This window comes from Equus przewalskii, chromosome 22 (assembly GCF_037783145.1).
Source record: "Equus przewalskii isolate Varuska chromosome 22, EquPr2, whole genome shotgun sequence".
NCBI lineage: Eukaryota > Metazoa > Chordata > Mammalia > Perissodactyla > Equidae > Equus > Equus przewalskii.
In genome coordinates, this window is record NC_091852.1 from 6,307,566 (window position 1) to 6,323,091 (window position 15,526).

General features: G+C 40.8%; 1 protein-coding gene across 11 annotated transcripts in view; it reads right to left on the reverse strand.

Moving 5' to 3' along the window:
• Nucleotides 1-3,586: 3,586 nt before the first annotated feature.
• LOC103563420 (solute carrier family 28 member 3-like) overlaps nucleotides 3,587-15,526 on the reverse strand; it is a 74,596-nt gene continuing 62,656 nt past the window's right edge. For 9 of the 11 annotated variants that reach the window (XM_070590786.1, XM_070590787.1, XM_070590785.1 and 6 more), the window contains 5 exons: nucleotides 14,446-14,527; nucleotides 13,617-13,715; nucleotides 13,268-13,388; nucleotides 12,234-12,385; nucleotides 3,587-4,854 (listed from right to left, as the gene is read on the reverse strand). In XM_070590786.1, coding sequence (XP_070446887.1) covers nucleotides 12,259-12,385; nucleotides 13,268-13,388; nucleotides 13,617-13,715; nucleotides 14,446-14,527 — 429 coding nt within the window. In that variant the 3' untranslated portion in view covers nucleotides 3,587-4,854; nucleotides 12,234-12,258. The remainder of the gene's footprint in view (nucleotides 4,855-12,233; nucleotides 12,386-13,267; nucleotides 13,389-13,616; nucleotides 13,716-14,445; nucleotides 14,528-15,526) is intronic. The other 2 variants (XR_011531810.1, XR_011531809.1) reach the window with 1 other exon arrangement.

A 15,526-nucleotide genomic window follows, 5' to 3' on the forward strand; every position in this document is an offset into this window, starting at 1 on the left:
AAGATAAAGAATCTTAAAAGCTACAAGAGAAAGGCAATAAGTGACATACAATTGAAACCCCATAAGGCTATTGGCTGACTTCTTAGCTGAAAGCTTAGGCTAGAAGGGAGTGGCATGATACATTTAAAGTGCTGAAAGGAAAAAACCTACAGCCAAGAATACTCTACCTGGCAAGGTTATCATTCAGAATGAAAGGAGAGATAAAGAGTTTTCCAGACATACAAAAGTTAAAGGAGCTTATCACCAAGAAACCAGTCTTACAGGAAATGCTAAAGGGACTTATTGAAGTGGGAAACACAAGACCACAAATAGGAATAAGAAAATTATCAAAAAAAGAGAAAGGCAGTGAAATCACTCATAAAGGCAAAAATACAGTAAAGGTAGCAGATCAACCACCTATGAAGATAATATGAAGGTCAAAAGACAAAAGTCCTAAAGTTACATATTTCAATGATAAGGGGGTAATGGATACACGCACACAAAATAAGAGGTTAGATATGATATCAAAAACATAAAGTGTGGGAGGAGAGGAGTAAAAGAGCAGAGTTTTTAGAAAGAGGTCAAACTAAAGAGACCATCAACTCAATATACATTGCTATATATGTAGATTATTCTATGCGAACCTCATGGTAATCATAAACCAGAAACCTTTAATAAATAGACAAATAACTAAGTGAAAGGAACCCAAACATAATACTAAAGAATCCATCAAACCACAAGGTAAGAAAGCAAGAGAAGAAGAAAGGAACAGAGAAGAACTACTACACCCAGAAAAAAAGTAACAAAATGACAATAACTACATATTTATCAATAGCTACATTAAATGTCAACAGACTAAATGCTCCAATCAAAAGGCACAGGGTGGCCAATTGGATAAAAAAACAAGACTCGTATATATACTACATACAACAGACACTTGTGCGTAGCAAAGACCCTAATTTTCATCCCCCCTCTTACCATGTATCTGATGAGGGGTTAATATCCAAAATATATGAAGAACTCATACATCTCTAAACTAACAACCCAATTAAAAAATGGACAAAAGATCTGAACAGACATTTCTCCAAAGAAGATATACAGATGGCCAACAGGCACATGAAAAGATGTTCAGCGTCACTAAGTATTAGGGAACTACAAATCAAAAGTACAATGAGAGGGGGCTGGCCCCGTGGCCGAGTGGTTAAGTTCGCGTGCTCCACTGCAGGCGGCCCAGTGTTTCGTCGGTTCGAATCCTGGGTGCGGACATGGCACTGCTCGTCAGACCACGCTGAGGCAGCGTCCCACATGCCACAACTAGAGGAACCCACAACGAAGAATACACAACTATGTACCGGGGGGCTTTGGGGAGAAAAAGGAAAAAATAAAATCTTTAAAAAAAAAATAAAAAAGTACAATGAGATATCACCTCACTTCCATCAGAATGACTGTAATTAACAAGACAGGAAATAAGAAGTGCTGGAGAGGATATGTAGAGAAGGGAACCCTCATACACTGCTGGTGGGAGCGCAAACTGGTGCAGTCACTATGGAAAACAGTATGGAGATTCCTCAAACAATTAAAAATAGATCTATCATATGATCCAGCTATTCCACTGCTGCATATGTATCCAAACAACATGAAAATACAAATACATAAAGATAGATGCACCCCTATGTTCATTGCAGCATTATTCACAATAGCCAAGATTTGAAAGCAACCTAGGTGCCCATCAAGGGACGAATGGATAAAGAAGATGTGGTATATATACACAATGGAATACTAGACAGTCATGAGAAACGATGAAATCCAGCCATTTGTGAAAACATGGATGGACATTGAGGACATTATGCTAAGTGAAATAAGTCAGAGGGAGAAAGTCAAATATTACATGATCTCACTCATAAATAGAAGACAAAAACAATGACAAACAAACACAGAGAAACAGAGAACGGATTAATGGTTACCAGAGGGGAAGTGGGGAAGGAAGAGGGCAAAAGGGTGTGTGGCACATGTGTGGTAATGGATTGCAATTAGTGTTTGGGTGATGAATATGACAGAATAAACAGAGAAATCGAAATATAATGACGTATACCTGAAATTTACATAATGTTATAAACCACTGTTATCGCAATAAAAAAAGAATTAAAAAAACTCTATGGAGGACAATTTGGCAACATCTTCCAAAATCATAAATGTACATGCCCTAGGTTTCAGCAATTCCATTTCTAGAAATTTCTCCCACAAGTATCCTCACACATATTTGCAGCATTTTTGTTTGTTTTACAAAACATGGAATACAACATGAACAGAAGAGTACTAAACAAATTATAGTAAATCCATATGATATGTACAAAAGAACGAAATCTTTTGTAGTGATTTAGAAAGCGCTCTAGGATATATTATTCAGTGAAAAAGAGCCCAGATACAGAACAGTGTACAGTAGGCTGCCATTTGTGAACCATGAGTATGGGGAGTTGACCCCTCTCCTCACAAAGGGGAACCCACGGCTGCTCTCCTGGGAAACCTGAGGAGATGGGACACACAATTCTGGATCTTGCCTTTGCTGGTGAAATTGCTGGCCCTCCCTTGATGAGGTGAACAGACCCGTTCCTCGGGGACCCATACAGTGCTCACCCCTCCCCTGCTGTCACTACACCCTGTATCCAACTGTGCTGGTGGGGACCATACTTTTTGATTCTCTCTGGACTAGAACTTCTTTCCTCCTAGACTGGGTCTAAGAATGGTTGGGAGTTAGCCTTCAAACTTACTTTTGTTTTATTCATACCCAATGAATCTGTGTTGGCAGTATAAAAGCCCACGGAAGAAATAGAAACATCATCCTTTTTTTGGCTGAGGAAGATTTGCCTGGGAACCGAATCCAGGCAACTGAAGTGGAGGGCATTGAACTTAACCACTAGGCCACCAGGGCTGGCAGGAAAAATAATTTTTAGTTCCAACTCTGACACTAGAAAATTCACCTTTAATCAGATGAAGATAACCCAGTGTGTCATTCACCAAGGATTTTTACAAAGTGGATGTCAGTGGTTACATGAAATCCCACATGAGCCAAGGCTTGCTGTCGTGTTTCAACCACCTTCTTGACGGCCAGCAGAGTCTAGGAGTTTGATCATAGGTAGACTGGCTTTGTCCTGGAGAAATATCCATTCAAAGATGGATCATTTGGCTTCGCCCTGAAGCTTAGCATAAGATAGGAAACATTCTGTTGGGAAATAAATCTCTATGTGTCTCCAGCATTTTTGTATATTTTACAAGGAACTAATCGTGAATTTGTGTAAAGATTTGGCTACAAGAATGTTTATTGCTGGTGTGTTAATAATCATGAAAAATGGGAAATGTCCATAACAGCCAACCACAGGAGACAGGATAAATTATGGTACAGTCACACACGGGACGCTCAGCAGCCACTTAAAAATATGATGTAGAAGAATGTTTAACAATGTGCAAACGTGTTCATGATATATTTAAGTTGGTAAAGCTGGCCTCAAAATAAATCACAGTAGTTATCTCACTTTAAAAGTATTATACACACACACGTGCACACACACATACATTGAATTGCTATAATCACAGATTGTTAGCACTCATATTTTTGTGCTAGGATATAGGTAAAGTTTTTATTTTCTTAAGATTATGCATATATTTATACAACAAATATAACTGATTACTTTTGCAGTAAAGCATCTTATAAAAGCTATTGTGAGAACGGGAGGGGCAAAAATGCCTCTGAGCGCCTGTCCTGGTACAGTCGCAGTGGCCAACGCAGGGAGCCTCCTCCAGAACCTGGACCCCTGCCTTATCCTCTGAGGCCCACACGGGCTCCGGCCAGTTGCTGGGGAAGCTCTCTGGGTCTGCCCTGTTCCTCACTATTGATGTCTGGACTGCGTCTGTGCCATCCACCTGAGCAGAGGCACTTGTAAAAACCCATAACTGCAATAAAATTCCCCTCAAGCATGTTACTGGTAAGAGGGAGGAGAAAGCGTTTAAGAAATTCACTTTATCTTCAGGTCATCTAGATGATCACCTCTTGTGAATTTTAGAGGGAACGTCGATTGAATTCTTTCTGAATACTTCAGTAGCTTTTAAGAAAGAACTTTCTTGAGGGTCCAGCTGCAGCCTCTGTGAGCACATTGTGCTTGTCTGAGGACTTTGGAGTCTATTGCTATGAAAACAAGTCAGACAGCAACAGCAGGACCTTTCCTGAATCCCCAAAGCATAGTTTCCTTCTGTTTGGTTTAAGTAGATGCAGAAACCCTCACTTTCTGGATAAGGTGTTTTCTATGGCCGGACATTGAGGAATGGGTGGTCAAAGAGAGCAAATACTTCTCAGCTGTTTGAGATGTCCCTCTCAAAAAGGACAGGTTGAATTTTGATGCGTGAACTCTGATGAAAATTAGGGTCTTTGCTATGCACAAGTGCTTTTAAGAACTGGCCAAACTTTCCCATAAATGGCATAAAATTTATTACAGCTCCTAAGTGACAAAGTTTCCAGCTGACGGATGCTTCTATACCTTGCAAGTCTGTTACGATCAGAGCTCACCTTGCATGCGCATCAGGCTTTCCTACACTGTGTTCAAACTACAAAGTGTTCTTTTTGCATTTCTTGTATTCTTTTAACTCATGTTCCTCCTCTATAGCCCTGTGGGGTCAAATGCTAATGTAACTCTTTTTTATTGGAGACTTAGAAAAGCCAAGTGATTTTCTCAGAACGCAGCACAGTGAAAGGAGCATTATGTAGCGTGTGGGAGCAGGCTCATCAACGTGCTATTCAACCGAGAGTGGCCTGGTGTTCCCTTTGAGGCTCTGGCATCACTGATCTTCCAGTTTGTGGCCTGAAGCCAGTGATCTTGACAATCCCTGTGAAGAACAACATGTAAGTAAAGAGACTCGGCAAGATGACGAGGGAGAGAAAGGGCGGTAAGTAGTAGCCCCCATGAGGGCACCACGTCTTCTTCACGCTCCAGTTTATATTTCCAAAGCTCGAAATATTCTGAAACACCCAAACAATGGCAGCAAATAGAAGCTTCTTTCAAAAACAAATATTCTGCAAAAACTGAACATACTCTAAATGTCCATCAAGAGTAGAATGGATTCATAAATGGTGGTTTCTTCATACAATGGGATAATACTCAGCAATATAAACAGAACGACCTACTGAATAAAACCTAAATACATCACACTCAGAAAAATGAGAGACAAAAGAGCACGTGTGACTCCATTTGTATGAAGTTCTCTCCGAACCATTCATCCGAACTGATCTTTGGGAGAAAGAAAGTCAATCAGGCTTATGTTGGGGGATAGGGGGTGAGATTGCCTGGGAAGCGGCGCCAGGGGACTTCCCAAAATGATGGGAATGTGTTGCGTCTTGATTGGGGTGAAAGTCACCTGGGTGTAGACATTTGTCAAATCTCATCAAGCTGTATACTTAAGATCTGTGCATTTACTGTGTATAAATTATACCTCAGTGAAGAGTGCATGTTACAGCCTTTCTCTGTGAGGCGTTCTTCCAAGTGCTGCACATGATTTAACTTACTTAATTCTCAGAAAAATATGAGAGAGGAGATGTTTATTTGCATTTTACAGATGGGGAGACCGATGCACAGAGAGGTTGCATAAATATCTAAGGTAATGAAGCTAGTGTTTAGGGCAAGGATTTGAACCCTAAAAGTTCAGCTCCCGAGCTGGACTCTTAGCTGCTGAGTTATACTTCCACACCTGCAGGAAATAGCCACCAGCTTGTGGTTTTCCATTTCCTATCAACAGCTTTTCCAAATGTGATAGAACAATTGCTCATATAGGCAGAAAGAATCTGGTTATTTAAAATATGCCTATTTATGTTGGGTATTGGGATGCTTTTAATGATTCCATTTAGCTTCAGTGTAGACAATACTACTAAACTGCAGGCTGGCTTCATAGATTATCAGGAAGGCCAGTCTCCGGAACTGTGTTTACTGATCATTGTAGAACACAGTTAATATTGTAGACAAGAAAAATCACATGCCTGAAGTTGCCAAGAAATGGAAAGTGGAAGTGATTGAGGCATTGGGCTGGAAAGAAGACTCATCCACTCCAGCTTGATAGTTGTAGCTTACTGTATTGTTTATAAGATGGAGAGAAAAAGTAATACTGATGCCAAAGTGTTAACAGTGCCCAACTATGGGGAATGAGATTGAGGTGGGTGGAAATTTCCAATTTCTCAATTATACACGTGTATCATTTGCAACTTTTATTAGGAGTATGCACTTTAGATGAGGTTTTTAAAAAGTTTTTTAATGGTGAACCAATTAACTTTTCCTGCTTATGTCAAAGTTGGCCATTTTGCAATATTCACTCATCCATTCATTGAATAAACATTTGCCCAATATCTACTAGATGCCAGATCCTAGGTACTGGAGACACACAGGAATTAGTCGTCTAGCAGTGAGACAGAAGTATGGACAATTACGGAAGGAGGCAGGCGCTCTGCAGTTGAAGGGATTCCGATTAGACCCAGGGACTCTGCCCCAGCTCTGCTGTTAGCCATGGGTTTGGTGGTTCTACATGACTGGGGTGGGGGGGTGGTGAGAGGAGCTGAAGCATTTCTGAATGACCTAGGGTTCTGCCATCCTCTTATTTCATGAATATTCCAGAAGCATGCCCAGAACATGGAAGATGTAGGGTTGATTCCACGTGTTAACATGGCTTGTAAGACATCAGTTTTTTCCTAATCCTACTTTCTTATGGTAAAGCAGTTGGTTGTCAGTTTTCAGAGGAACACATTTCAAGGTTGTCATCTGAGGGCTTTTCTCTGTTCCATGGCTACAGGCTGATCCCTAAAATCAGTCACTGTCTTCGCATTTTGCAAAAGGCATAATGGGTAAGAGGGCTGGCTTGGAGCAGACTCTTTGTTTACTTTCTAGAGTCTCTTGAAATGAAATTGCCAAGTAGCCCACTAATGACCAGGGTTGAAAGCAGTCCCCCTACATCCAGGGGGCAGTCACAGTGCCTTTGTAATGTAAAGGAAAGGATAATTATTATCATAAGCTTGTGCTGTCTTTAGAGCCAGAAGAAGAATGGGTAAATGTATTCTTTTTGCTTTAGCATCAAAGTTTTGTTTTGTTTTTTTAAAGTAACAAGCTGTAAAAAGTAGCTTTTCTCAGGACCACATGGCTCATTAGCTCCCCGTAGTGCCCCCGTACCAGGCATTCCTTCCTTAAGTCCTGTGCTCCTGCCTGTTTAAATGTGTTTGGTTGCCTCCCTTCCTCTGCTCCAGTGCACGCGGGTAGTTTAACCCTTCCCGGCACACTGTCTTTCAGCACCTTCCTCATGAGCGTGCCTGATTCGGAATTGCTCTGTAATTGGAAGTCAGCCTCACAGGGCAAGTGCGCGTCTTGAGCTCTTCACAGGGGCCTACCAGCCTAGCTAAACTACAGAAATATAGAAGCAATTAGTTGGAGGTATTTGCAAAATGAATGCATGTTGGTGATCTGTGTAGTTCCAGAGACCTTCTCACTTAGATCTAACTATGTGGATGTGCTGATTTGACCAATGGAAAAAAAAATCAAAGAAAATTCCCCGTATCCCATGACTCCAGTCTATTCTTGGCTGAGACCCTAAGGCCTCTGCAGGGTCAGAAAATTTGTTTATAACCATGGTTTCTGGACTGGGGAGAGAAATGCCATTACCACCTCCCTCTCCTTTTGCAAACGAATGGAGAACAACAAGGAGAACAGAAGCAGTAAAGCAAACTTCCTTCTTCATTGAAATTTGGAAAAATTCATGTCTGGACCCATAATGCTGTGTTTGAAAAAGGGTTTTCAGATTAGTGAAAACTTTACCTAGTGTGAAGATAGACACAGAGAGAAGGCTGGCGGCTTCAAATATCATGGGCAGACTAGACAAAGTACAGAATTCTTCAAAATAGATGTCACAGCCTTGGCTTGAAACATGGTCAGGGTGCATAGATGGACAGCAACCTGCTGTCAGCCCTGATGATCTCAGACAACAACTGAGAAAACACCCAGGAAACACAGGAACACTCCATCTTTGCTCTTATAGGAGACTATGAGTGGGTGGGTGGAGGATGAATTTGGGGGAGCAAACAGCTCTCCACCTTCTGTGTCTGCTAGAGAAAAGCGAGGACATCACCCAAAATGTCCAAAACCTCCATCAGGTGGTTTCACTGGGAGGAGGGAAACTTCCAGCCAGCCCAGAGCCACTCACAACATGCACAGGGGATTCAGAAGGTTCTGGAGGTAACAAGCCCAAAGTGCTCATCAGCTCACCCACCTGGTCCGTACCCTTACTATCTTTTCTCATACGGCTCATGAATAGTAACCCCATCCTCAGCTCAAGGATGGACAATATTAAAAAAAGAAATCAGCATGAGACTTATGTGAACATGTTGCATTAAAAATATCACAGATACACACAGAGGTAGATGAATAAAACACATCAGAAAGATTGTACCATGAAGCAGATGAAAATTAAGACAATATATTTTTCTAAGAAGAAATCTGGCAACCTATATTAATATCAAATATCCACACACACTTGAATTCACCTGGGAAATCATGTCGTAGAATTTCACTATCTAGTATGGTAACCAAGACTTGAAATATGGAACTCTTTCATATATGGAACAGAGGACCTAAAATTTCAATTTAAAAATCATGCTCATTTCAGTTCGAAATGGAAGTTTCCATTGGAAAACTTTTAAGTGTATTTGGAGCAACTTAGGTAGGTAAATTTACTTTTTAACTGTAAATTCTATGAAATCTAAATACAGATCAAGTATTGCCAATGAAAATTTAGTGTCTCAAGATATGCTCTAAGTATAAAATATACATTCAATTTTAAAGGCTTATTCAATAAATAGAATGTAAAATATCTCATTGAGATAATATCTTGGATGTATTGGGTTAAATATATTGTTAAAATTAATTTTACCAGTTTCTTTTTACTTTTTTAACGTGGCTGCTAGAAAATTTTAAATTACATGTGACTTGCATTATATTTCCATCAGACAGCACTCCTAAAGAAAATAAAAGCAGCAGTATGTACAGTAAATGGACAAAAAAATATTCAAAGTAGCCCAAAAGCAAAAGAAAAACAAACTGGAAAGAAAGTGGATCCTTGTTCATAGAGGAATGGCTCATACATAATGTACACATCACGGGCTATTATGAAGCATTCGCAAAGAAAAATTATGCCAGTGGACTTGACTATCCACCAAGTATTGTTATAGAAGAAAAGAAACTGCATAGAAATGTGAGCAATCCCAGTACAGATGGTCCTCAACTTAATGATGGCTTGACTTATGATTTTTTGACTTCACAATGGTGCAAAACCAATATGCATTCCATAGAAACTGTACTTTGAATTTTAATCTTTTCCTGGGCTAGTGATACTCTATATGGTACAACATTCTCTTGTGACACTGGGCAGCCGCAGCTCCCAGTCAGCCCCGCCATCACAAGGGTAAACCACCGATACACATTCTGTACTCATAAACCATTCTGTTTCTCACTTTCAGTACAGTATTCAACAAATTACATGAGATATTCAGTGCTCTATTATAAAATAGGCTTTGTGTTAGGTGATTTTTCCCAAATGTAGGCTAACGTAAGTGTTCTAAGCATGTTTAAGGTAGGCTGGGCTCTTATAATGTTCAGTAGGTTAGGTGTATTGAATGCAATTTTGACTTAAGATGTTTTCAACTTTTGATGGGTTTATTGGGATGTAACCCCATTGTAAGTCGAGGAAGATTTGTATTGTAAAAGTGCCATCCCAATCCTCCATAGATTGACATGTTTGTAAAATATGACCTAAACATGAAAAAAGTATGGAAAGCTATACATCAAGTTATTGAACCTGGGTTACCTGTGTGTGGTGGGCCGGGGCAGGAGAAAGGAAGAGGAAAGCAAGTAGAGAGACAATAAAATGTCTAACTTCCTCCCATCCCCAGCATGTATATTATCTCATTTATGTAGAATTGTACATACACACACACACACACACTAGGAGGAAGGGAAGGATACAGGTAGAACTATATACAATGACTTGTAGGAACTTCCAAAGTGTATTGCCAAGTGAAAAGAAGTTGAAGATGATATGTAAAAAGGCTCATTCTATTTGTGTAGAAACAACAAATTCCCATATTTTTATACATGTTTGGAGAAAGGTGCATAGGCTGGTTAATTAATAATAATTTCAGGTGTGTGGCACTAGAAAGAGAGCTGAGGTGAACAGAGTAGGGAGAAAGATATGTGTGTGCATATAATATCATCATTTTTTATTACAAATAGATATTACTTTTTGAATTTGAAAAAGAAGAAAACAGGGCAGTAATTAAGTTTTCCTTAAAACAAAAAAAAAAGCTCAAAGAAGAGCTACAAACATCTAAGGAATAATAATGGCAACAGACAGAATTTGAAAATTACTGGGCCAGAGAGGCACACTAGAAACAGCACAGAGATTCTCTTAGAAAGAGATTCTTGGGACTAAAACAGAATAGAAAAATGCAAAGAGTTAAAAGGAGAAAAAAAAGAGTAGTGATAACAGACAAAGGAGATCCAACATGTGAATAACTGGCATCCCTGACACACTCTGCCACAGGCTTTTATGAAGGCTGACACCAGAGCACTGAGAACGGAGGGGAGAGAGAGGTAAATGTATTTTCATAAAACAAACTCTAAATACTGAAGGGACACATTGAGTTCCAAGAAAAATTTGATAGAAATGATCAATAAGTAGAAATATCCTAATATATAGTACTTTAGAGATTAAGAGTCCTTTGGGCATTTAACTCCCTCCTTCACCACCACCACCACTATCATAAAGAAACCACAACTGTTTACACATGGATTAAAAAATTACTCTTGTGAGTGAACAAAAAGGAAAACATATAAATTACTTAAGATATTCTGAAACATTTTCCACATTCTTTTTTGTGTGTGCATCACCCTTTAATCCAGTCATTAGTGTTTGTGTTTTCTCAGAAAATGTGGTCTTTATGCTGTTAATGGCATTGATGATGAGCATTTCATTAAAGAGCACCCCACCATTGTTTGTGGAAAGTTCTTGTTTGATACCCATTAAGCAAGTTTGATGCTGATGCTCTCCTGGTCAATGGAAGTATCAATGGAAGGTTTTCACATCTTAATCAGAACTTATTTTTGTTCTTCAAATGGTCCTTACATGGTTTTTTGACTAAAGCGTAGCACCATTTTCCAGTCTTGTCACCAGGAACATAACCAAATTTGCACATAAATATGCTTACAGTTATGCTCTATAACATGTTGACTTCTTGAAGGGAGACATGGATATTATATACCCATGTGGTATACCATATTATTTATTCCAAATATTCTCTATCCCTCCCTATGACAGGATAATTCATCTATGGCTATTGTTTCATGCTTTTCACATGACTAGCTTTGGATAATGGAATGTAGTGGAAGTGAAGGGTGTCACTTCCTAGCAGAAGTTTTAAGAGCCATAATGTGGTCCCCACCTTTCTTTTCCCTCTCCCATAAGACCAACATGCCCCACATAGGGGCTGCTCCTTTAGCTTGGGTCCTGGAAATGAAGACAACGTGGAATATGACCAAAATTGGCCCTCAATAAACACATAATATGAGTGAAAATAAACTTGTAAGCCACCAAGGTTTTCGAATTATTTGTTATTGCAGCATAGTTCAGCTTAAGCTGACTCGAAGCACACAGCATTTAAAACCTAGTGTTGGAATGCTCTAGGCACTCTCCTGAAGGACTCCTGATTTCTGTGGGACTTCCTCAGGGCAGGTAATGAGTGGGTGATATGTGACTGGTCCTGCTCCACCTGAGATTCATATTTAGGCTATTTTAGCTCAGCCAGGGTGAAAGCAGAGAGACCTCACCTGATATATTTTCAAAGTGGGTCACTCTGGGCTACTCAGAAACTCACAATAATGAGTATGGCTGAGTCACAGCCCAGTTGTTATGAGCCATCATTTATACCTGCATTCTGGTTAAACGTCCTGAAATTCTAAGGTCAGAAGACATTTGCGGGACTGGAGACAACACCTCACTTTGGGACACTATAGTAGTTCTCAGCGGGGACGGGGCTGAGGAGGGGAGGAAGATGCTCTAGATCTGAAGGGTGCACTCCTGTGTTTCTTCTTTCCAGGTAAAGCTGACTCCATGATGGAAACACCAATCTGTGGAGAATAACTTTTTTTTCTCCCCCAAGCGGAAAGTTCAGCATCTGCACTTACAGTTCTGTTGGAGAAGTGGCTGAACTCAGAGTTGATCAGGGATCCAAGTGCAGTTCAGTGTTGATGGCTTCAACAATTCACAGCAGTTCTTCAAAGAAGACAGGCTGTGGTTCCCTCCTGGGATGACCTCCCCGGGACCCATGGCAACAGTGCTGGTAGAAAGTAGAATGAAACAGTTAGCTGAGCCTTAGAAGACGGAAACAGTAGATCAGCAGAAGATGACACACTAAAAATAGCATAGGACAGGGAGCTGACTTCCGCCCTCACATTCAGCTTAGGGTGTGTTAAGGACAGAGGCACCAAAGAATTAGTTTTGACTCTCAAATCCTGTTTGGCCTCAAGGACTCTACCTATTTTCTCCAGAATAAACAAAGAAAGGATAGAACTAATCCTTATAAAACACTTGCACATTAAGAAGGGCAGATGGGGTGGGGATATTGATTTTGCAAATAGAAACTGTACAGGGAGGGGGTGGCCGGCATGGGGCACTGGCAGCCCCTCATCTACCATGACCCATCACCATCACCACGTTGTCAGGGCAGTCTGCATTGCCTGATCCCCTTGAAAGGGAGGCAGCACCTCATAACTAGTACTAGAGTACTACAGTCCCAGTTAAGGGCATGGGCTCTGTGAGCAGAAAGACCCAGATTTCTTGGGTCTTTCTATCTTGACTGTGCTTGCACTCATTTTGCTTGGGTCAGTGACATAGTCTCCCCAGGGCCTGATTTTATATAACGCTTAAAAAAGCAACAGTGCCTAACTTACACAGTGTCTGCAAGGTGTGAGCGAGCTAATTCACACCAAGTGCCCAACACACAGTGGGGGCGTGTGAAATGCTTGAGCGACACTAGATGGCTATGGGTCCTAGTCTTAGCTGAGAAACGTCAAAATGAAAGGAGGTTAGAATTGCCACAGAGGTTCTCATATTTAAATAAAGTACGTTATGAAGCCATAAAGCTAAGTGGATGAGGTCTTTAGGTCTAATTTTTAAATTAATAATGAATATAAAGAAGTTATGATCAAGAATACAATACCTGCTCAGTAGGCTCTGACAACAGGACACCACATCAGTTGTGTTTTGAGATAAGCTGGAGGCGAAGGCGTTCTCTAATGTGTGATGGCAGTTGATGTCTACAGGAGTACTGGAGAGGATGCCTAGAAGTGGGACAGAGCGCCACGGATTTTATCAATTCATGAAGTCACTGAAGTCTCCTTCTGTTCTTAGCTTGTCCACCAAGCTCCATACATTTCACTTCACGACATGCTTAACACGGCTCTGCCTCTCAGCTCTTTGCACAGCATACACTGCATATAAGGTTGGAGGCACCGCCCCCTGGGAGCTGTGGGCACAGGGACCCAGGACACAACGAATGGAAGCAGTACCTGCAATGCAGGCAGTTATGAAGCAGGCGATGGTCCCCGCAATCAGAGCTCTCCCTGCCTCTGAGGCGATGTCACGCTTTCTGGTAGGAGCTATGGATGCTGGGAAACATGGAAGCAGATATCAGGTTAATGTTGAGGCTTATTGATTAGAATTCCAAGTTCTCAGCCTCTGAGAATTGTTCTGGGGCTGGAGTCTCAGATAAGCTAACTTTTCTTTTCTTTTTTTAAACTTAGCTCAGAAATTCAAGATTCAAGAGCTTAGTGATAAGTTCCACATCCAAAGAAGTCCTCTGGTGTGTGAGGAAAAGAAGTCTGTCCACACCGAAAGGCCCAGAGGCTTCCATTCTTTACAGAAGAGACAAATCCTAAGTTTCATCCAAAGGGCACACACAGCATATTGAGGGCACAGCAAGGCAAATGCATCGCAAGGGAGGATCCCAAACATCTGCAACTCATCTGTCACCATCCACGTCTGTGCCCATGGCAGACATCACTCATGAATCACAGCATTTTCCCTCTTAACTTCCATTGGACCTCAGAATCCTTCTCCAGTGTCCATTATAAGTCTATTGGAATTGGCATGTGAAGTGAAAGCCATGTGTCACCCCTGGCTGGAGAAGCACCTGTGCATTTGGGCAGGTTCTTCCTGATGTTAGCTTGGGTCTAACAGGGAACTACATTGCAGAGCAGGGATAACAAATAGACCCCAAAGGATTTACTGCCCTTGCAGGGCCTTCTTTTCCTGATTTGAATAATGTTACAGAGCAACGTGGAGATCTGAAGCATGTTCACATCACATCTGTTGTTGAAGAATATTCTTTTCACTTACTGAATGCGCCAACCACCATTCCTAGGGAACAGATATTGGAAAAGCCACAGAGAGCGTAAGTGGCAATTGTCTCAGAATGAATCTGTAAAATAAGCATAAACACACAGATGCATACATGGTGTGACCAGCTTAGTAAATCTGACACCCTAACTGAGCTTCCTATTCTGATGACAGAATCGATACTGACAAATAAGTGCACAGTGCACGGTGTCAAACACCTGTTGCTTCCTAGACTCTTTTTTCCATTTCCCCTTCAATTTCGATGGAGAGAAAGGGGCTGTGTGGATTCAGAGACTCTCTACAAAGGACTTGGAATTGGTAATCTTGGCCTCTACAAATGCTACTTTCTGCTCAATGACAACTTTTAATATTCAGTGTGACCTGGTCACCTGCTACAATGTGCCAGGCACAGGACCAGCTCCGGAAGACACAAAATTAGTCCCAGAAAATATTCACGTTACATTTATTTGACAAAAGACTTATTGAGAATTATAAAGAGCTGTTGTAACTCAATAAGAAGACAAGTGCGTAATAAACGAATACAGAGGTTTCACAAAGGACATGCAAATGGCCAATAGGCACGTGAGAAGACGTTCAGTAGTGTTTGTCACCAGGGAAACGCAGGTTAAAACAATGAGATCCCACTACACTTCCACTAAAATGGCTAAAAACGTGGACAATACTAAGTGTTCGTGAGGATGTGGAGCAACTGGAGCTTTTGTACATTGTTGGTGAGAATGTAACCTGACAGCCTGTTTGTAAGATACAAACATACTTGACAGTTTCTTATCAAGTTAACATCCACTGCCTGCATGACCCAACAGTCCACTCCTAGGAATTTTCCCAGGAGAAATAAAAACACATGCTCACAAGAAGACTGTACATGAATATTTACAGCAGCTTTATTCCTAGCAGTCCCACATTGGAAACAACTCAAACATCTTTCAACAGGCAAATGGATACACAAATTGTGGATTTCCATAAAATAGAAAACTACTTTGCAATAAAAAGGAAAATGACTAATATAGGCAACAACATGAATGCTATGTGAGTCCACTCGTATGAAATTGTAGAAGAAGCA